The sequence below is a fragment of the Ovis aries genome, chromosome 11, assembly GCF_016772045.2.
Source record: "Ovis aries strain OAR_USU_Benz2616 breed Rambouillet chromosome 11, ARS-UI_Ramb_v3.0, whole genome shotgun sequence".
NCBI lineage: Eukaryota > Metazoa > Chordata > Mammalia > Artiodactyla > Bovidae > Ovis > Ovis aries.
The window spans coordinates 32,941,162-32,961,876 of NC_056064.1; the positions used below are offsets into that span (position 1 = coordinate 32,941,162).

General features: G+C 55.1%; 1 protein-coding gene across 3 annotated transcripts in view; it reads left to right on the forward strand.

The window, feature by feature from the left end:
- Positions 1-367: 367 nt before the first annotated feature.
- LRRC75A (leucine rich repeat containing 75A) overlaps positions 368-20,715 on the forward strand; it is a 34,404-nt gene continuing 14,056 nt past the window's right edge. For 2 of the 3 annotated variants that reach the window (XM_027974844.3, XM_042255699.2), the window contains exon 1: positions 368-774. In XM_027974844.3, the coding sequence (XP_027830645.1) occupies positions 523-774 (252 nt within the window). In that variant the 5' untranslated portion in view covers positions 368-522. Of the gene's footprint in view, positions 775-1,068; positions 1,173-20,715 lie in introns of those variants that run through there. The other variant, XM_027974845.3, reaches the window with a different exon arrangement.

The following is a 20,715-nucleotide window of genomic DNA, read 5'->3' on the forward strand; positions in this document are numbered from 1 at the left end:
GGCGTTCTCAACAAGCCCTCAGACGACTTGGGCGCGGATGCTCCGCAACGCCCACTTTGAGAAACCCAACTCTGGGGCTGAGACTCCAGCCCCGCTCCGCCTCGATTCTCCAAACTTTCAGCATGTCGCCGGGCGCATGTCCCCCAGCCCCGCTCCGTGGGTCTCATCCACGCGCGATCGTGTAGCATCTGGGGAACGTGGTGAGGACCGGGAGGGGGCGCAGGGCGGGCGAGCGGAGCCAAGGGGCGGCGAGGCGAGGAGGGGCGCGCCGGGCCCGGAGGCGCGCGTTGGCGGGGCCGGGGGCGGAGCGGCCGGGCCGGGGCGGGGCCGGCGGGCGGCGAGCGCCGGGGGAGCGCGCCCGGGGAGCGCGGAGGAGGAGCGCGGCCGGCGCCCCCGCCCGCCCTCCCGCCCGCGCGCAACAGTTCCCCCAAAGTTGCGCCCGGGAGGCGCGCGCCGGGCGGCCGAGGGGCGGGCGGACGGCGGCGGGGACGCGGAGAGCGCGGCGGCGGCGGCGGCGGCGGCATGGGCACCCGGCAGACCAAGGGCAGCCTGGCGGAGCGAGCCGGCCCCGGCGCGGCGCCGGGCCCCCGGCGCGAGCGGCCCGACTTCTGGGCGTCGCTGCTGCTGCGCGCCGGGGACAAGGCGGGGCGCGCGGGCGCGGGCGCGGGGCTGCCCCCCTACCACCGGCGCGTCGGCATGGTCCAGGAGCTGCTGCGGATGTTGCGCCAGGGCCGGCGGGAGGAGGCGGGGACGCTGCTGCAGCACCTGCGCCAGGTGAGCGCCGGGAGGGGCCGCGGGGGCGCCCCGCCCCTGCCCAGGAGGCCCCGGGGCGCCAGGGGCACCGCCCGGGCCCCTTCTCGCGGGGACCGGGCCCGGTCCAGCCGCAGGTGCCTCGGCGCTGCCCCTGAATTTGAGGCCTCGGGGCAGGGCGGAGGAAGGCTGCCCGGAGAGGCCCGGCCGAGGGGGACCTGTTGGAATAATGTCCTCGTTTCTCTCCTCCGCAGGCAGAGGAGGAGGCTGGCCCGGGGCGGTGGGCGGCGGGGGACGCCTGCCTGAGCCAAGGTGCTTCTCTTACCCGCTACCCACTGGCAGTCTCTCCCATCAAGGGTCCTCAAAGAATGCGCAGTTGTCAGCTTCCCCAGGGGGAGTCCAAGGGCACAGCTCTGGGACTGGTGAGATTCCAGCCCCCAGGGGCTTCGCTTGCCGGGAGGCACCCTGGGTGAGAGGGGGTTCAGGTGGGAGACAGGTCTTCTCTCCCCTGACTAACTTTGACCGGAGCTCAGCCTGGAGCCGAGCGGTGGGGTGGGGGAGCTGGCCCGGTTCCCGTGGGACCGGCTGGCCGCAGGGCTTTCCAAGGCTGCCTGGGCCCTGCCCTCAGCCTGATCCCCCTGGTTAGGCACTGCCTTGGCACCTCTGGAGGGTCCCCTCTGCTTTGGGTCTCCCTGGGGCCATTGCTGTCCACTTCTCTTGGGCTTGTTTTCCTTCTTCACTTTTTCATCCCTTCTGTGGATTCTGTCCAGTGGGAGAGAGGCAGGAAGGCTCCCCTCCTGCATCCCTAGGGTTTGTCCTGGCCGACCTTTGCGGGGTAGCTGAGTCCAAGCCCCATATTCTGGCTCAGTGGTGGAGTCTAGTGGGGATGGGGAAGGGGCTCTGAGGTGGCCTGTCTGAAGTTCTCCCATCACTGTTGAAAGAGGCCGTCAGAGAGCCTTCCTGGGGGAAGCTTCAGAAATCAATCAGACCCTCATCCCTCCTGGAGTCTGTAGCACCCCCCTATCCCACTAGGGATCTGGTGTGTGGTCACCCTGGAGTGTGTGTTCCCAAGCTGTGTGCACACAGGGAGAGGGAGCCAGAGGCCTGGGGGCTTGGGAAGCCTGGGGTTTCTGCTCTCCCCTCCACTTTCCCAAATAGCATCCAGAAGGCTACCTGAGATGCTGCTGTTTCCCCAGGTGCCATCTCTGAACTGAATCTTCAGAGAAAGATGACAGTTCACATTTAGTAACTTTTTAGTGGTGTGTGTTTCTTTGTCTTTCAAGAACTGAAAGCCAGGTTATGGCCTCTGTGGAAACTGTTTTGCTTTCTATCAGAATAATGGGTTTTCCACACCATCATATCCATTTGCAACCAGACGGTGAGATGCTTTCTCTGATTGTATGCTGTCTCCCGGCACTGGGGTGGGTGCTGCAGAGGGTACAGGACCATGGAGGGGCTGACAGTGGGGGTCAAGGCAAGCCCTCCTGGGGCTGAAAAAGCAGAGTGCAGCCCCTGTTCTCGAGGGCCAGTCAGGGCCAGTCGTTCGGGTGGGGCCTGCAAGATGAGTGTGATTCCACATCCTGGAGAACCTGAGCTTCCCCTTGGTTTTTGGAGAGTAGACACATCCCTGTGTCCCCCACAGGTTTCCCTGATGGCTCAGACAGTAAAGAATCCGCCTGCAATGCGGGAGACCTGGGTTTCATCCCTGGGTTGGGAAGATCCCCTGGAGAAGGGAATGGCTACCCACTCCAGTATTCTTGCCTGGAGGATCCCATGGACAGAGGCCTCAGTCCATGGAGTCACAGAGACAGACACGACTGAGCAACTAATACTGTCTGTGTCACCCACAGCGTCCGGAGACAGGGAGCATTTCCTAACAGATGGTGGCTCGTTGGTGTCCTGACACTCTTCTGTCCTGACACAGTGGCACAGCTGATAAGGGTCGGAGGAGGTCAGCCAGGCTTCCCCTTTGCTGCAGAAACAGCAGAATAACTTGCCCTCCTGCTCCAGGCACGTCCTGGGCTCTCGTGACCTCTGGTTGAGGCCTGTGGGCTCTGCAGAGCCGGCAACGGGCCTGCCTAAGGTGCAGATCAGGGCCCTCCAGGGAGTGGCTGGGAGACCTGGGCAGCACAGGATGTGAGCCCCAGTGTCCAAATGTCCGTGGGAAGCAAGAGGTGGTTTTCTAGGACCCTGAGGCTGTTTGGGAGGGATGAGGAGCTGCATCTGTGCTGTGCACAGAAGTGGCTCTTTCCCCCAAATCTTGTTTTCCTTTCCAGTTTCCTCCTCTAGGCCGGGGGTGGTGATGTTCAGAAAGCGAATGAGCAGTCACTGAGAGACAGGAAACACCCAGGGCTCCCTAGGGTCGGACCAGCAGGGGCGCATAAGTAACAGGAGGCGGAGGTGGGTGTGCGGAGCTCAGGGTTCGGTCATGCTGGGACACTGTTCCTGCCCCCCAGAGCACAAGGGTGGGCATCAGTGAACAGGCAGAGGGAATGGGAGCCCAGACGGTCACGGTCACGGTCATCCTCACCTTCTCCTGTGTTTGTCCATGTGTGTGGCTGCCCAGAGCCCCGTGGGAGGGGGCTGGAGGTTGTCCTGGTCTCTATGGGCCGTGAGCTCTTTGGAGCCCTGAACGATCTCTCCACACTCTTCCCAGAACAATGTGCCAACATTCACAGTCCTGCAAGAATGTTGGAGGGTTCACAGACCCCAGGTTCAGAATACACCCCTGTCTGGGACCTCTCCTTCCCAACCTGTGTGACTTGTGACAGGCTCAAGATATGGAAATGGGCCTGGGGACCACGTGTGACAGTTGCAGTGGGCTGAAGGACTGTGGCTGCCGGTGCCTCTGCTTCTGAATCTAGGAGTCTCTCTGGTCTTAGATTTGGGGGGGGGGAGTTTCCTGACTGGAGACTCTCCAGCCTGTCCCTGCATGTCCCTTGCCTGAGCAGTATGGGGAGGCCTCCTTGGTGTTTAGGATGCTGAGCTGTGCAGTGGGGAGGGAAGCAGGCTCCCAGGAAGCTGCCTGCTGAGGGAAGGAGCCAAGGGGAGTCCCCTTCCCTTGAGGAGTCCTGCCATCTTGAGAAGAGCCTGGGGCCTAGGGTCAGCTCGGGCAGCTTGCATTCCGGTCCTCAGTCTGCTCCCACTTGGGACCCAGCCGATAACCTGTGAGTTGTGTTCCTCGTTTCCCTGAGGGTATCTAAGGTACTGAGCAGAGCAGATGCTACAACTGTGTGAGATTGCATCGGCTCTGCAAACCTAAACCCGTTCTCACGGCAACAACGGCAAGGAACGAGAGTATTTGCTTGGGGTCTGGCCGGGCTGCTGGCAGGGTCTCAGTCACCTTTTTCAGGCTGGGCCCAGGAGGTTTTAGATTCTGTCTGCCTGACTAGGGCTCAGTCTGGGCCAGAACTCACTGAAAGTTCAGAAGCAGTGTGGGGCAGCGCTCAGGGAGCTGGGGGGTGAAAGAAGCTAATTGTGGATGAAAGAGGCTGCTCCACTCCCCTCCCCCAGACCTCCCCCTTCTCCAGGTGTCACTTCCTAAGTCTTCAGCTCACACCTGTAATCTTCAAGATGCCCTGGGAAGAAGGACCCATTAGTCGTGGAGAGAGGGCGAGTGCCAGCCCATGTAGGAGGCGGGGGTCATCTCTTGGATACAGGGATTGCTCTGAGTCCCCGGGTCCCAGACTCGGTCGTCTCCCAGCCTCATGGAGCACCAGAGTAGGGGCTCAGTTCCCCCAGCATACACCAAGCTGAAGTGACCCATCTCCCAGCTTTTCCGTAAAGAGGATCTGATTGGGTTGGTTTATATGGTGCAGCCTTGTTGGGCAGGGCAGTTCTAGGGTCAGTCTGATGGTATGGCTCAGGCCACGTGACCAGGGTGACTGGGCTGGCCTCACGCTACGCCTGGGAACACAAGCCACCCTCACAATGCAGAAAAGAGCCCTCAGGAACCTAGGGTGCTGGCTGCCCCAGGGGTCTGGATAAGTCTGCCTGGGAACCCAGAGGCTTGGCAGAAAGATGAGCAAGAGGTTGCCTTTTTCATCTGACAACCCCCAGAACAAGCAGGGAGTTCCCCACCCTTAGCCTTGATCTTCTCCACCTGGGATGCACGTCCTCATTTCCATGGAATGCTCCTTATGTTTCCAAGGCCACCCTCCTGGGCCACGTCAGCCCACGGACTCTGAGATTCAGTTGCCGGTTAGGCTGTATGGATTTAATCGTCCATATGTACGTCATTTTCCCCACTGTCCATTTTGTTAGACTAAGTCCCACACTTCCTGAGAGTGGAGACCCCCCCCCCCCACCACCTCTGTCCCTGGCAGGCGGTTGACACCGCTAGGTTGTGGCGAGCTGTAGTAAGTCGTGCGCCAGGGACACGCTGTCTTGGTGTGTCCCCAGCAAGCCCTTGGGTCCGGGCTGTGCACCCCGGGGCTTATTTGCCAGGCCCGTGGGTGCAGTCGAGAGATCTGGCGAGTTTGCTTTCATTTGGTTGGATTCCCGGGAGCCCTGTCCACAGGACTTGGCTGTTCTTGGCAGCCCGCCAGGCAGTGGTGTTCTTGGAGAGAGGAGTGGCATGGTGCCCGGCCTCCGTGGGCACCGCAGGGACCCCATGGCAGGTGCCGTCTGGGGCCTCTGCTGAGGTGGCAGCAGGGAACGGAGCCTGGCTGGAGGGCCCGGCCTCCACGCTCCTTGTGCTGAATCATGTTGATTCCATCCGCAGAGAGAAAGCTTCCTCCCTCTCTAAACCCTGCTGCTCTCTGGCCAGGCTGGGCACTTCCAGTGATGCCGAGGCAGGGGGAGCCCCAGGCCAGGGCCTGCTCTGCTGGTTTCCAAGGCCAGGGATGCGGCCACCTCTGTGTGGCCAGGAGTGAGGCCAGGGCCTGAGGCTGGGCCAGCTGTCCTGACTGCAGGTCTGGTGGGGAGAGACCTCCTTCGGGCTCCCCTGCACCTGCCAAAACAGTCCCCCCAACCTCCTGCAGGCAGAAGCCACCTCCGAGAGAGTTATCCAGGTGACTCAGGTCTTGGTCTGGCTTCCCCATCAGGATGCTCAAGGAGTGGGGTCCACATCCAAGGAGATCCCCTCCCCAAAGTGGGGTCTCAGCCTGCCATCCACCTCCCTCCCCTGGCCTGCCAGCTGTGTCCTATCCACTTTCATTAGGAGAAACAGGGGTTGGGGTGGGGGCAGTGGTCAAAAATGGCAGGCTCCATCGCTGCCCCTGGAAGTGGCTGTCCTGATGAGCACAGTGACCTTGGCCAGCCAGGCAGGGGTGGGGGCTGGCCTTCATGGTGCCTGGCTCTCCTCCCCACCCCACTCGCTGGCCCAAGCGGCGCCCACGTGGCTCTCTGGGAGCATTTCCCAGCCTTCTTCTTTTTTTTTTTTTTTCAACTTTTATTAGCTCAGACTCCTGGCTGCTGCAGCCATATGGAGTTCTGCCGACGGCTGCTGTTCAGGCGATGTGGCATTTCGATGTTTCTAACTTCATCTTCACCAGTATAGACAAGGAGTCAGGCAGGAGTGGACAAGGACAGTGTTCACCTGCAGGGTGGCCTCACGTCGGGCCTGAGGGCCGTGCCCCCAGCCACGGCTGCCCCTGCCCACGCTGTCCTCTGCGTCCCAGCTTTTCTCGGCCTCTGCCGCTCCCCCTCCCACCATCTCTTCTCTGTGTCTCTCCCTTTCCCTGGGTGAGAAGCAGACTTTGCATCTCTGTTGTTCAGCTCATCTTGGTCAGCTTCCCAGGGCTGCCCCCACCCCCTAGCCTTCATGGCAGGAAGGCAGCCGGGGACCGTGAGAACAGGAAGGAGTGGGGGTCATTTCGTTGTCTAGTCTGGTAGGGGCCAGCGCCTTGAGTGGGGGAAGCTCTAGGGACATCCCTCCTGCCCATGCCCTGCTTCCCGGTCCATAAAGCATTTTCTCCTGTTTATTTAGCTCTTTAAATAGTCCTGTGAGGTCGACAGGATCTCACTTAAAGTAAGAAACGGTAGGTTTTCTTTTTAAAAAAAAACAGTGCATCATCATTGTTTTGAACAATGCTGCTTTTGAACTGTGGTGCTGGAGAAGTCTCTTGAGAGTCCCTTGGGCTGCAGGGAGATCCAACCAGTCAATCCTATAGGACATCAACCCTGAATATTCACTGGAAGGACCTATGCTGAAGCTGAAACTCCAATACTTTGGCCACCTGATGTGAAGAGCTAACCCACTGGCAAAGACCCTGATGCTGGGGAAGATTGAAGACAGGAAGAAAAGGGGACGACAGAGGATGAGACGGTTGGATGGCATCATTGACTCAATGGACATGAGTCCAACTCCCAGCAAACTCTGGGAGTTGGTGAAGGACAGGGAAGCCTGGAGTGCTGCAGTCCACGGGGTCACAAAGTCGGACATGACTGAGCAACTGAACAAGACAATTGTTCAAAAATGAGAAAATACAGATGAGCCAAAATAAGACCTCAAAGAGATTCATCTGTTGTACAGTCCGGTGTCTGCCCCTCCAGGCACTGCTCTAGGCCCTGGGAGGCAGGAGAAACCGGAGTAAAATTGTTCCCCCACCTCATGGACAGATTATGAGGATCAGGAAGCCAGCATGTGCTCAACAAGGCCTTGAAAAAGGGCTCCAAGTTGTGGCAGCCTTCTCTGGGGACCGGGGACCCTTGGCCCTGGCCCCAGCACAGCCCCTTTCCCTTCTCTGGCCAGCACAGTGAGAGGCTGTGTGGCTGAGGAACCACTGAGGTTTCCGACCGCCTCACAGCTTCTACCAGGCTCCTGTGGCATCAGGATGGACCCGTTCATTCACACGTGAGCCAGAGTCCCTGTCATGCTCTGATGTCACTCCCTTGTCCCCAGTTTGTGCAAGAGCTAGGACTGATCCCCACATACGGGCACAAACCTCTCCTCCCTCAGGGCTCCCAAACAGACCAGCTCCCAGGTGGGGCTTTGTCTCTCCTGCCCTGACAGCCCCTCCCGGTGGCCCTGGTGCTCAGGCCTGAGCCTCTCCTGCCCACACCTCCTTCTCATGGCCTTGGCCCCCATTTGTCCCCCAGCACACTCTGCAAGTGCCACTGTTTCTTTCATTCATTTGTAGTTGACCGCGCTGGGTCTCGGTTGCTGCATGGCCTCTTCTCTAGCTGCACAGAATGGGGCTACTCTCTAGTTGCAGTGCTTGGGGTTCTCACTGCGGTGGCTTCTCTTGTTGCAGAGCACAGGCTCCAGGGCACAAGGGCTTCACTAGGTGCCGCTCCCAGGCTCCAGAGCACAGGCTCAGTAGTTGTGGTGCACGGGCTTAGTTGTTCTGTGACATATGGGGTCTTCCCAAGTCAGGGATCAAACCCACATCTCCTGCATTGGCAGACGGATTCTTCACCGCTGAGCCACCCGGGAAGACCTAACTGGTACTTTTTTCAGTAGCTTATTTGTTAAAATAAGATGTCGAGATGGTGGTGGCCAAGATGAATTAATATTGGAGGAAGAGGAGAGCAGAACCCAGCTTGAAGAGAGAGTGGTCCCTATAAGGGGCATGTTTCATGAGCTCACTGCCCCTCCATGGAGCGTGGCCACACCCCTGCTCCTGGCAGCCAAGGACTGGAGGTGTGAAGGCCATTCAGTGAGAAGTGCAGAGGGCCCAAGGATGCCTCATTCCCTCAGTTGCTTCCAGGGAGACCTAAGGCCACCCCAGGCCCACACAGCCCCTTTGTGAGAAGTAGGAGACACCTGTCTGGTTGGCTGAGACACAGTCAAAGCTTGGCAAGTTCAACCCCATCCAGACACCCTTGTGCAGTGCACACCCTGCACAGCTGTACTTAGCCGCCTTGGTGAAGGCATGCAGAAGTTCAGTCTTTATCAGCTGAAGCCAGTCAGGAGGCTCAGCCCTTCTCCCATGTGGCCCCTTGGGTACAGCCTTCCCATGTCACCTGAAGCAGGCAGCAGTTCAGTGCCAGCCAGATGGGATGATTTCTGCCTCTGAGCCAGACGATTGTCCCCTTCCTCCTCAAATGGGAAGCTGAAGCAATTGAGCACCTTCTTCCAGCCCAACACTCCCACCTCTCCCAGAGGCAAAGACACCTTCAGTGAGTCTGGAGTCAGGCCCATAGGGCTTAGGAGCACAGGGACCTTCAAGATGCCTTCCTTGCTAAGCTCCCATCATCTCCAGTCCCCACCCATGTCCTGGGGACCCAGGAATTCCCCTCCAGCTTCCCAGACTGTTTATATCCCTGTCTCTGTGGAAAAGGAAATGGCAACCTACTCCAGTATTCTTTCCTGGAGAATCCCCTGGACAGAGGAGCCTGGCAGGCTGCAGTCCATGGGGTCACAAAGAGTCAGACACAACTGAAGTGACTTAGCATGCACGCATTCTGGATGCGCCCCATTTCCTGTAAGTAGCCTCCATCCACCTCTCCAGATAAAAGAACTCCCTTCAGTTGAGTTTTCCTGGAATGAGCCTGTCTTCTGGACTTTCTGTCATTCCCAGTTGCAGACCTCATCCCCATTTTCTCCTAGAGTTGTGGAGTTTTGGGGTAAAAACTCCCACAGGGTTTCCAAGCAGCTGCCAGCCTAGAGACCATCAGGAGGGGAAGGTTCTCGGAGATGGAAACAGACACAGAAGGTTCCAATTAACCGGTTGTGAGAATTCTCACCTCTCTATAAATCGCCTGCTGGCTAAGAATCGGCCTGGTCAGGCACGGGGAGCTTGATAAAGGTATTTGTGCTGTGACGTGTCTCAGTGGGAGGATGGTCCATGAGCTAGGGCTCAGACATGGGGGCACTCTGAGGGGCATGGGGCTCTGGGAGGTGGGGGAAGGCCTGGAATAGGAGAACGGGCAGTGGGATAGAATTAGAGAAACAACTTACTTTTGGAAAACTGGTGGCAGCTGGCCAGGAACCCCAGAGGAGCAGGGGCAGCTGGCTGGGGACTCGAGAGCAGGTGTGTCGCATGTGGGCCCTGCTCTGGAGGGAGTCTGGCCACTGAGGAGAACCTGTGGGCAGAACCCAGGGACACTGGGATGGGAGAGAGCCTGAGACCCTGGCAGGAAGCTCTGGGCCGTCATGGGCCTGTTGCTTGGGCCCTTTCACTCCACCCACCTCCACCTGCACTGCCGCCCTCCCAGAGTCCCTGGAAAATGAGGACAAACTCCGTGACTCCCGGAGATGGGCAGAGCCGCTCCCTCCCCAGGGACACTGCCCTCGCCCTGCAGTCTCTGGGACTCACCGATACCTCTCGGTGCTGCTGGTTGTGGCCCCAGGTTCTTCCGCCTGTGGGGCAGTGAGGCCCCAAGGAGGAGTGGGGTGGGGAAGAGTCTGCCGGCCAGAGCTCCTTCCCTGGTCCATTCCTGCCCTGCCCACTGCCCAGAGAAAAGGCCTTGGGGAAATGGGCAGGGCTCACCCTCAGCCAGAAGCCTGGGGGACCTTTTCCTCCTCTCCCTGCACTTCCCCACCAGCCCCACACCTGGGTGTGAGCTGGATTTGAGCTGGACTTTCCATCCCTTGTGACTCGTCTCTGCTTACCTGGGTTCTTGGAGGTTGTGACGGGGCCTTGCCTCTGACCTAGAGATTCAAAGTGGTAAAGACCCTTTGGGTTCCCTGGTGACCTAGTGGTTAGGACTTAGGGCCTTCACTGTGAAGACCTGGGTTCAACCCCTGGTTGGGAAACCGTCTCACATGCCAAAATAAAAAATAAAGTGGTAAAGACTCTCAGTGTGCGGAGGCGGTTGATTTTATGTGCCTTCTTGGTGAGGTCATGGTACCCAGTTTCTGGTGAAATGTGAGTCTAGATGTTACTGCAAAGGTATTTTTTAGATATTAGCATTAAATCAGGCTTTCCTGGTGGCTCAGATGGTAGAGAATCTGCCTGCAGTTTAGGAGACCCAGGTTGGATCCCTGGGTCGGGAAGATCCCCTGGAGAAGGGAATGGCTCCCCACTCCAGTGTTCTTGCCTGGAGAATCCCATGGACAGAGGAGCCTGGCGGGCTACAGTCCACGGGGTCACAGAGAGTAGGGCAAACTGAGTGACTAACACACGCAGCAGCAGCGTTAAATCAGTCAACCTTGAGTAAAGCAGGCGGCCTTCCACAGTGCGGGTGGGCCTTGTCCCAGATCGGTTGAAGACCTTGCGAGGAAAGGCTGGGGGCAGGGGTGCTGAGTTTAGGCTGGGGGAGGTGGCGGCAGCAGCTCTTCCTGGGGTCCCAGCCTGCCGTCCAGCTTTCAGATTGGCCAGATCGCATGGTCACTGTTCCTTACACCTCGCTCCCTCCTCTCCCTCTCATCCACTCACACCCTATCAATTCTGTTTCTCTGGACGACCTTTGCTTACGTATGTGCTCCAAGGGCTGGCAGCCGTGGGAGGTGGAGTAAGAAATCCCAGGGCCCACCCCACCCCCGTCTCTGCCACTTGCTCACAGCCCTCAGGTCCTTGACTTCTCACCCTGAGAAACAGGCTGTCCCCATGAGGTGTGTCCTGCTCGGAAAGCAGGTTGTCAGGGAGCCAGACAGAAGGAGCCTGGAAGTCACCCCCCCCCCCAACCTCTGTCACCTACATTTCCCTCCACAATGGACCAAACCTTTCATTTAAAATGGACAACATTAACCGCAAGAGAGACAAATGGGCTTAAATGCGCTTCAGAAGGCTTCAGCGACAGATTATTTCCTAAGTAGAGACCTGGAGGCTGCAGGATGGATGACAGAGTGCTGAGAATCCGTGGAGTGTAGGAGCCGGTAGACCTCAGGGACCCGCTGGCCCCAGTCTTCCTGTAGAATCCCAGACCCACAAGATGCGGGGCTGGTTGGGACTGGAAAGGAAGACTGGGGAGTATAATAGTGGGAATGCCACCAACCTTCAGAGTCATAAAGCACAGTAGCTGAAAGGTCCGATGAGGGAATACAGTGCTCTTTGCTGAATTTCTTCTTTGGGTTTCAAACCCTGGTGATCCAGGCCTCTTCTGCTGATCTCTCCCACTTTCTGGGAAGAAAGAGTTGATGACAGGCTCACTTGTAGGTGGGGGTGCTGTCGTGCAGCGGGACAGGAGGGTGCCCAGGGCCACACTGACCTAGGGGTTAACTCAAGCCTCGGCCTGGGGGCTCCTATCATTCCCCAGCAGAGCCTGGGTGGACCCATGACCACAGAGAGCAGAGCAGACCCCCTCAGGCCTACTGGGCCTGCAGCTGATTTTATGATTTTCTGAAGAGAAAGCGTCCTTTTGTTATTTATTTGTTGCTACTGCTGCTTCTTGGATTTTAATTGAATTACACTTGGCAGCGGTCAGACATGTGTTTCCAGAGGCCTGCTTTGTGCAAAGGGTGTCTGTTTTAAAGACTTCAAAGTTAAAACACAAACAGCACGCAGCCATGAAGCCACCCTGCTGCATCCTGGCGGGGAGAGCAGAGCCGCGGGCACTTGTCATGGTTGAGGAGGGGCGCCTGCCCGCCTTCAGACCCCGCAGGACCAGTGGTCATGGGAGCACAGGAGTCACCAGCCACGCCTGGGGGATGAGAACGGGCTCTGCGATGGGACCAGAGCCCATCCTTGCCCCTCAGCCAGGTGGGCCAGCAGGCAGGGGGCAGTGGTGACTGGGTCCTGCAGGGACGGGGGTGGGGGGAGCCTGCCACCAGGGCCTGCGAGTATCTCCTGGGCTCCAGCTCCTCCCCTGCACCCGGCAGGAGTGGCCTCGCCAGCAAGCAGGCCAACACTGGCGCGTTTCCCTCAAGGAGAGGCCAGGGTAGAGGTTGCTTTCGTGACTTTTGCTTTGCTGTTTGCTGTTTCCAAAGTCTGGGTGTGTGGGCGTGGGCGTGGGCACTCAATGCCTCTTTCCCCAGGGATACAAGGACAAGGATAGCTGCCTACCAACCGACTTTGGCCTCGTTGTGTCCCTGGGAGGTTTACAGGGTCCTTGGGGCCTTTTTGTGCAGATACCACATGCTCCGCACACACACACATTAATATATACACACATACAAACTGTACACACACACACACAAACACCCCATTTACATATACACACCCATCCATACACATATACACACATGTACATACACACTTGCCCTACACACATATATATACACACACATACACACAGTGCTCATGGGTGCTAGATTTTCTCAGTTATGATTCAATATATTGAACTGAAAAACTTTAAAGCCTACCATTTCCCTAACATTTTAAGTTTAATCTACAAATGCCATTATTCTGTTTATGAATCTAGTAGATTTCAGTGGTCACATTTAAGGGTAGGAGGCTTATAACTGTGTTAACTAAATTTATTTAGCTATCTTAGTGATCTTACAAATTTGATATGTCCAGTTTTCCTAAGTTTGTAAATAGCCATCCTAAAAAGCAGGACTTTCCCAAGCTCCTAAGAAGTTCTTAAAATGTAACATATTAAGCTTATAAATAGGGTGGATATGAAGTTCTGTTAAACATTTCAAAACTGTCACAGACTTGGCCAAATCCTCCCTCAGTGGGCTGCTTAAAATCATAAGCCCAACCTCAGTTGGGCACTCACCCCTTTCAAATTGGAATGCAGGTCTCATTTGTTAGGTTCTCTGACTTACCTGATTCTCTGTGGGTGGGCGCTAAGTCCGTTCAGTTGTGTCTTTGCGATCCCATGGACTGTAGCCCACCAGGTTCCTCTGTCCATGGGGTTCTCCAGGCAAGAATACCGGAGTGGGTTGCCGTGCCCTCCCTGGGGGCATCTTCCCAACCCAGGGATTGAACCGGAGTCTCTTAAATCTCCTGCTTTGGCAGGCAGTTTCTTTGGGAAGCCCACTTGATCCTCTAAAAGGTTACAAATGTGTGAGATGCCAGATTGACACATTTCTGAGTGTATCTGAGCTGCTTCACTCCCATAGGTCCTGGTTGATTCAACCCTGTCTGAGTTAAGGACACTGTCAAGGGAACAGGGGAGTCACAGGCCCAGTGCCACCTCCAGGGGGGTGGTCTCCAGGGTCCTCCAGTTTCCTTTCTGCAGTCCTCCACCTCCACCTCCCACCCCCAAACTCTTCCTCCTCCAACTCCCCCATCCAGGTGGCTTCCTGTCTGGGTTGGGTTCTGTCTGTCTTTGCTCCTCTCATGGTCCTTCCGAGTGCTTTCCTCCCTCGAGGCCCCACCTCTTCAGCTTCCTCCTGGATGTCTCCTGGACGGCACACACTGTACACCCTTGGCTCCAGGATCTTGCATCCAAGGCCACACTAATGACGACTCCCAGGGAGCCAGAAGGGAGAGAGAGTCCTTAGAGAGCCTTCCCTCCTGGTACAGAAATCCTGCCACTACTGAGCTAAGAGATCGCTCTGCTTCTTACATACCTCCAGGGCCTGTGAACTCATCACTTGATTTTTTTTAATTGTAGTAAAGCATAGATGACATAAAACTTCGTTTAACCAACATTGAGGTGTACAGTTCAGTGACACGAAGCACATCCACATTGTCATGCAACCATCCACCTCCAGAACTCTTCGTTTTCCCAAACTACAACTCTGTCCACATTAAACACCAACTCTGCACCGCCTCCCCCAGCCCCTGGCAGCCTCCATCCTACTTCCTGTTTCTATGGATTCAGCTGCTCCAGGGACCTCATATGAGTGGAATAATACAGTCTGAGCCCTTCTGTGATTGGCTTACTTCATTTAGCATAATGTCCTCAAGGTTCATTCTGTTGGAGCGTGTGTCAGAATGTGTTTTTCCTAACAATTTTATTTATTTAATTATTTTTGGCTATGCTGGGTCTTTGTTGCTGCACGTGGGCTTGTCTGTAGTCTCGAGGAGCAGGGACTACTCTATAGTTGCAGTGCTTCGGCTTCTCATTGCAGCTGCTTCTCTTGTTGAAGAGCACGGGCTCTGTAGTTACAGCTCCCAGGCTCTAGAGCACAGACTCAATAGTTGTGGGGCACTGGCTTAGTTGCTCCACAGCATGTGGGATCTTCCTAGACCAGGGACCGAACCCAAGTCTCCCACACTGGTGGGCAGATTCTTTACCATGGAGCCACCAGGGGTGCCCATTGATTTCTTTTACCACTTGTTTTTAAATATTCTTTCTCATATTGGGCTTGGAGCCATCTCACGGAGCATCTCTGACCAGCCCAGTCCCGCCTCTGGGAGCAGACAGCAAGGGAGAGTGTGTTGGGGTACATTCATCCAGAGAGGACCCAGGACTGGTGAAAACAGCAAGGATGTTTCTGCCGGTGATGCTCCCAGGTGCTTGCAGCTGTGCTCCTGCCTGAGGTCAGCAGCAGAGGAGAAAAGGGCTCCAGCCCACTCGGTCTGACCTTTTCTTTCCACCCAGGTGCATCATTGAGAAACACATCACCTCCGCTTCCATCTGTTGTCTCCCAGGACTGCTCATTTGGTGACTTGTTATTGTCTAGTTGCATCTGACTCTTTGCAACCCTGTGGACTGTAGCCCACCAGGCTCCTCTGTCCATGGGATTATCCCCCGAAGAATACTGGAGTAGGTTGCTATTTCCTACTCCAGAGTATCTTCCTGACCCAGGAATCAGACCCAGGGATCAAACCCATGTCTTCCTGAATTGGCAGGTAGGTTCTTTACCACTGAGCCATCAAGAGAAACTCGTTGGTGACTTAGAACAACAGAAACTTACTCTCTCACCGTTCTGGAGATCAGAAGTCTCAAGTCAAGCCCAGGCTCCCCTGAGGTTGACGGTTGTGGCTCCATCACTTCAGTCTCTGCCTCCATCTTCCTATCCCCTTCTCCCCTGTATCTGTCTCTTATCAGATACCTGTTGTTGGGTTCAGGGCCCACCTGGATAAGCCAGGATGATCTCATCTTGAGGACTTTAAGGCAATCAATCTGCAAAGACCCTTTTTCCAAATGACACATCATTCACACATTCCAGGGACTGAAAGTGCGGACTTGTCTGTCAGGGGCTGCCATTTAACTGGTACATCCGTTTCGGTTTCTTGCACCCTGTGTGTGCTTGGCCCCAGGTGTCTCCTCCATCCCCATCGGCATTTTAAGACTCTGCCCACCTTCCTTTTGTATTGTTCTCATGGCACGAATACTGGAGTGGTTTGCCATTCCTCCTCCAATACTTTTGCCACTGATATGAAGAGCCAACTCACTGGAAAAGACCCTGATGTTGGGAAAGATTGAGGACAGGAGGAGAAGAGGGTGACAGAGGACGGATGGATGGCATCACCAACCCTGTGGACATGAATTTGAGCAAACTCCGGGAGATAGTGAAGGACAGGGAAGCCTGGCATGCTGCAGTCCATGGGGCCACAAAGAGTCAGATGTGACTGAGGGACTGAACAACAGCCGCCACCTTCCTTGGAGGCCGTTGCCTTCATTCAGTGAGCAGCTGCCTAGTGTCTGCACGGGGTCCCTGCCTGTGGAGATCCTCTAGCTTCTTCCCCTGGCAGGCACCCGACAGTTCAGTCCCTCTCCTGGGAATCCTCGAGGCGGCTAGAATGTCAAGGGGGAGGGGACACGGAGCTGGCCACCCAGGCGAGGCCAGTAACCAGTCTGTGTTCTTCCCCAGAGGAGCAACCTCTGATGCATTGGGCCCAGGAGGAGACTGGCAGCCTGCAGGCTCCCTGCTTGCCCTCTGGACTAATTACTGTCCTCGGGAGGACCCTGTTTGCTCACAGCCTCATTACCCACCCCGAGCACGAGAGCTCGAGCGCACAGGCTCCGGCGGCTCCAGCGCCAGCTGTCCACCTTTGCTGGTTAATATGCGGACCCGGCCGCCCGCTCCCTCCCCAGACTGTGTTATTGCAGAAGCCGCAGCTTCATGCCTGGAAGAGAGAGACAGAGACAAGCTCGCTTCCTGCAGGGCCTCCCTCCTGGGAACAGCCTTGAAACCTGGAACTTAAAAGGGAAGGGGGTGGTTGTGGTTTAAAATAGCGTGTGCGTGGCAGCCTTCTGTGTGGCTTCCCCCAGCTTTCCCCTAAAATACCTGAGGAGACACACCAAAAAAAGCTGAAAATTCCTGAAAACAGAGACAGGTGGGCAGCCTGGGAGGATCTCCCTCTTGCTCGGTTGGGACAGATGGGGCCACCCGGCTCCCCCAGGAAGTCGAGGCCTCCTGGGGGAGAAGGAGCCCTTCTCCCCAATCTGAGGAAGTCAGGCGGCCACACTTCCCCTTGAGAGTGACGGTTTGGGGGTCGACACAGCACTGCTGGAGTCCTCCCCTGCCTGCACCCTCCCCGTGCTTCTCTGTGTGTGTTCAGAGAAAGTGGCCCTCAGACGCCGCCTCCACCAGGCAGGCAGAAGAGGGAAACCACAGAGCCGTGGCCACCGGAAGTCCACTGTGGCCCCTGTGCTCGGCCAGGGACAGGGAGGTCCTCGGATACTGACCACATAGTGGCTTTCCGCAGACCTCATTTCTGAAGTATGGGAGACCCAGTCCATGGTGATGGGCAAAGACACCCCTCCCCAAGGTCAGAGTTGCATTAGCTCAGTGTCCTGAATGTGGCCTCCTGCCAAGCTGGCCTCCTTACAAACCAAAAACCTGAGAGGTGGACTCAGCTCTTCCCCCAGGAAGGCAGCCGTGGGACAAGGTCAGAAGTTCGGCGTGTGGGTGTGGTTCTCACCCCAGCGAACAGTTATCCCACGCAGGTTGGGTGTCTTACAGTTCAGCTCAGTTCTGACACTCGCCCAGCGAGAGCGTCTGGCCCCGAAGATAAGGGCTCGGTCCCACAGGACAGCCCGCACTGCAAACTCTAATCACAGGTCCAGGTGGCCAACTGTGCTTCTGACCGCCCAGCTCTCGGCTATAGGTTCCCACGACCCTCTCCTCAGGTCAGATGAATTTGCTTCAGTGGTTCACACAGCTCAGGAAAACATTCTACTCACTAGTTTAACATAGTGGATGTAACTCAGGAGCCGCTCGATGGGAGAGAGGCACAGACCCAGGTGTGGGGAGGGACAGGACCTTCCACACCCCACTGGTGTCCACTCTCCACCCCTCCTGTGCTCACAGACCCAGAAGCTCTCTGGACCCTGCACTGTGGAGATTTTCCAGAGGCTTCATCAGTCAATGTGACTGATGACCTTGCTGGCCCCTGGTGACTGACTCTCTTCATCCTCTGTACCCTCCCTGGAGGTCAGGGGCTGGACTGAAATTCCCAACTTCTAATGACAAGAGCTTCCCTCATGGCTCAGATGGTAAAAGCATCTGCTTGCAATGCAGGAGACCCGGGTTCGATCCCTGGGTGGAGAAGATCCCCTGGAGAAGGAAATGACAAACCCACTCCAGTACTCTTGCCTGGAACATTCCATGGATGGAGGAGCCTCATAGGCGATAGTCCATGGGGTTGCAAAGAATTGGACACAACTGAGCGACTTCACTTTCACTAATGACAAGATTGGTTCCCCTGGCTACCAGCCCCATTCTCAGATGACCAAGGGACTTTCCAAAAGTCACCTCATTAACAAAAAACATTTTAAAACGTCATCTCATAACAAAAGTCACCTTTGTCTCTCTCATCATTTAGGAAATTCTGAGGGTTTAGGAGCTCCGTGCCAGAAAGTTCAAGTATGTATGTATTGTAAATCACAGCATCACACTAGACTTGATAGGTGGGGGGATCTCACTAGATCGCCCCCCCTTCAAGGGTGAACAAGTGGGGAAAAAATCCTGTGCGTCAGGGAAATGTGTGGAGGCCAGACCCTGACTCTGTAATGATCTATGGCAGGTTCCGGAGGAAATGGACTTTGTGAGAACAGCACAGAATGTCACGAAAAGAGGCCAAGCTGAGATGGAAAGAAAATAACGGGGCGAGAATAAAAGGGAGATTAACGAGGAAAATAAGAATCACAAGGATTCAGAATGCTAGCCAGCACACAGTCCTAACTAGGGGCAGTGGGAATGGAGTTGACGCTGCAGGACAGGAGGTCAGTGAGGCAAACCTTGGCCCTCCACGGGAGTGTGCTGTGGGTAGAACACAGGAAGAGAGAAAGGCAAGAGATACTCAGAGCGCGGCTTTCCTGATGAGGAGACAGGCTCTGAAAAGTCCATGTTTGTAGATGTAAGACCCCGAAATGGGAGGAAAATTTAAAGAAAATACCCACAGCTAGAAATACCCGCGGTGGGAAAAATTGTGGTAACCAGGTGGGACAGGCAGGAAAAATAATTGCCATAAACATGTCCCCTTCTGCTCCCTCCTTTCCCAGGAAGGTGTCTGTATTTGCCCCCCTGCGTCTTAGGACCTTTTAAAAAAAAGTTGTTGGCGTTGTTCTTTAGTCACCCAGTCATGCCCGACTCTTTGCGACCCCATGAACTTAGCCCACCAGGTCCCTCTGTCCATGGGGTTTCCCAGGCAAGAATACTGGAGTGGGTTGCTATTTCCTTCTTCAGAGGATCTTCCTGACCCCGGGATCCAACTGGAGTCTCCTGCGCTGGCGGGCAGATTCTTTACTGCTAAGCCACCAGGGAAGCCCATTAAAAAAAAAAAGCACATCACATAAAATTTACCATCTTAACCATTTTTATGCTTCAGTATCATTAAGCTCATTCACGTCGTTGTGCAACCATCGCACTATTGTTTCCAGAACTCTTCATCTTGCAAACTGAAACTCAACCCCCTGAAACAGCAACTCCCTGGAAGCCCCTGGGCCCCCACCATTCTATGCGTCTATGAATGCATAGACTGCGTCTATGAATGTGACTGCTTCATACGTGTGGAACCCTCCTTTTGTGACTGATTTCTTTTAGCATAAAGTCCTTAAGGATCAGCCACGGTGTAGCATATGTCATATTTTGTTCCTTTGTATGTCTGAATAACATTCCATTGCAGACATATCCCACATTTTTGTGCATGTGCCTATGGAAGTTGATGGGCGCTTGGGCTGTTTCCAAACTTTGACCATGGTGAATTGTACTGTCTCCTAGGGTACCCCCTGCTTCCATCCCTGCAGTTCCCCAAGTGTTTTTGGCATTAAGAGCCCTCTTTATCGGAGAAGGCAATGGCACCCCACTCCAGTACTCTTGCCTGGAAAATCCCATGGGCGGAGGAGCCTGGTGGGCTGCAGTCCATGGGGTCGCGAAGAGTCATGCACGAATGAGCAACTTTACTTTCCCTTTTCACTTTCATGCATTGGAGAAGGAAATAGCAACCCACTCCAGTGTCCTTGCCTGGAAAATCCCAGGGACTGGGGAGCCTGGTGGGCTGCCATCTATGGGGTCGCACAGAGTCAGACAAGACTGAAGTGACTTAGCAGTAGCAGCCCTCTTTATACGTTCTATCTCTTTTTTTTAATTGAGATATAACTGACATATAACAGTTTTAAGGCATATACTGTATTGATCTGATACATTCATACTGCAGTATGGTTACCATTGTAGCATTAGCCAACACCCCTGTTTTTGTCACATAAATAACATTTCTTCTATGGTAACACTTAAGGTCTTATCTCTTAGCAAGCTTGATGTTTATAACACTTCTGGTGTCTTTCATGGCTGACCTGTGTGCATTTCTTTAACAGTGTACTGTGGACTTATTTATCTTCCTGTTGCAAGTACGAACCTTAAACACCATCTCCCATTCCCCCAGCCCCAGTGCACTGTGTTTTTCAGAGTTCAGTTCTTTTTAGATTCCACATTTAAGTGCAATCATACAGTACTTGTCTTTGTCTTTGCCTTATCTCACTGAGCATAATGTTCTCAAGGTCCATCCACATTGTTGCAAATGGCAGGATTTCCTTCTTTCTTGTGGATGAATAGTATTCCATTGTATTATATAGACCACATCTGCTGTACCCAGTCATCCATTGATGGGCATTTAGATTCTTTCTGACTTGGCTGTTGTGAGTAACTCCTCGGTGAGCATGGGCATGCAGACATCTCCTTGGTAGTATGTTTTCGTCTCCTTTAGATATACACCCAGAAGTGTGACTGCTGGGTTGTATGGTAGTTCTGATTTTAATGTTGTTTATTTATTTATTTTTGGCCACACATGTGGCTTACAGGATCTTAGCTCCCTGACCAGCAATTGAACCTGAGCCCACGGCATTGAAAGCAGT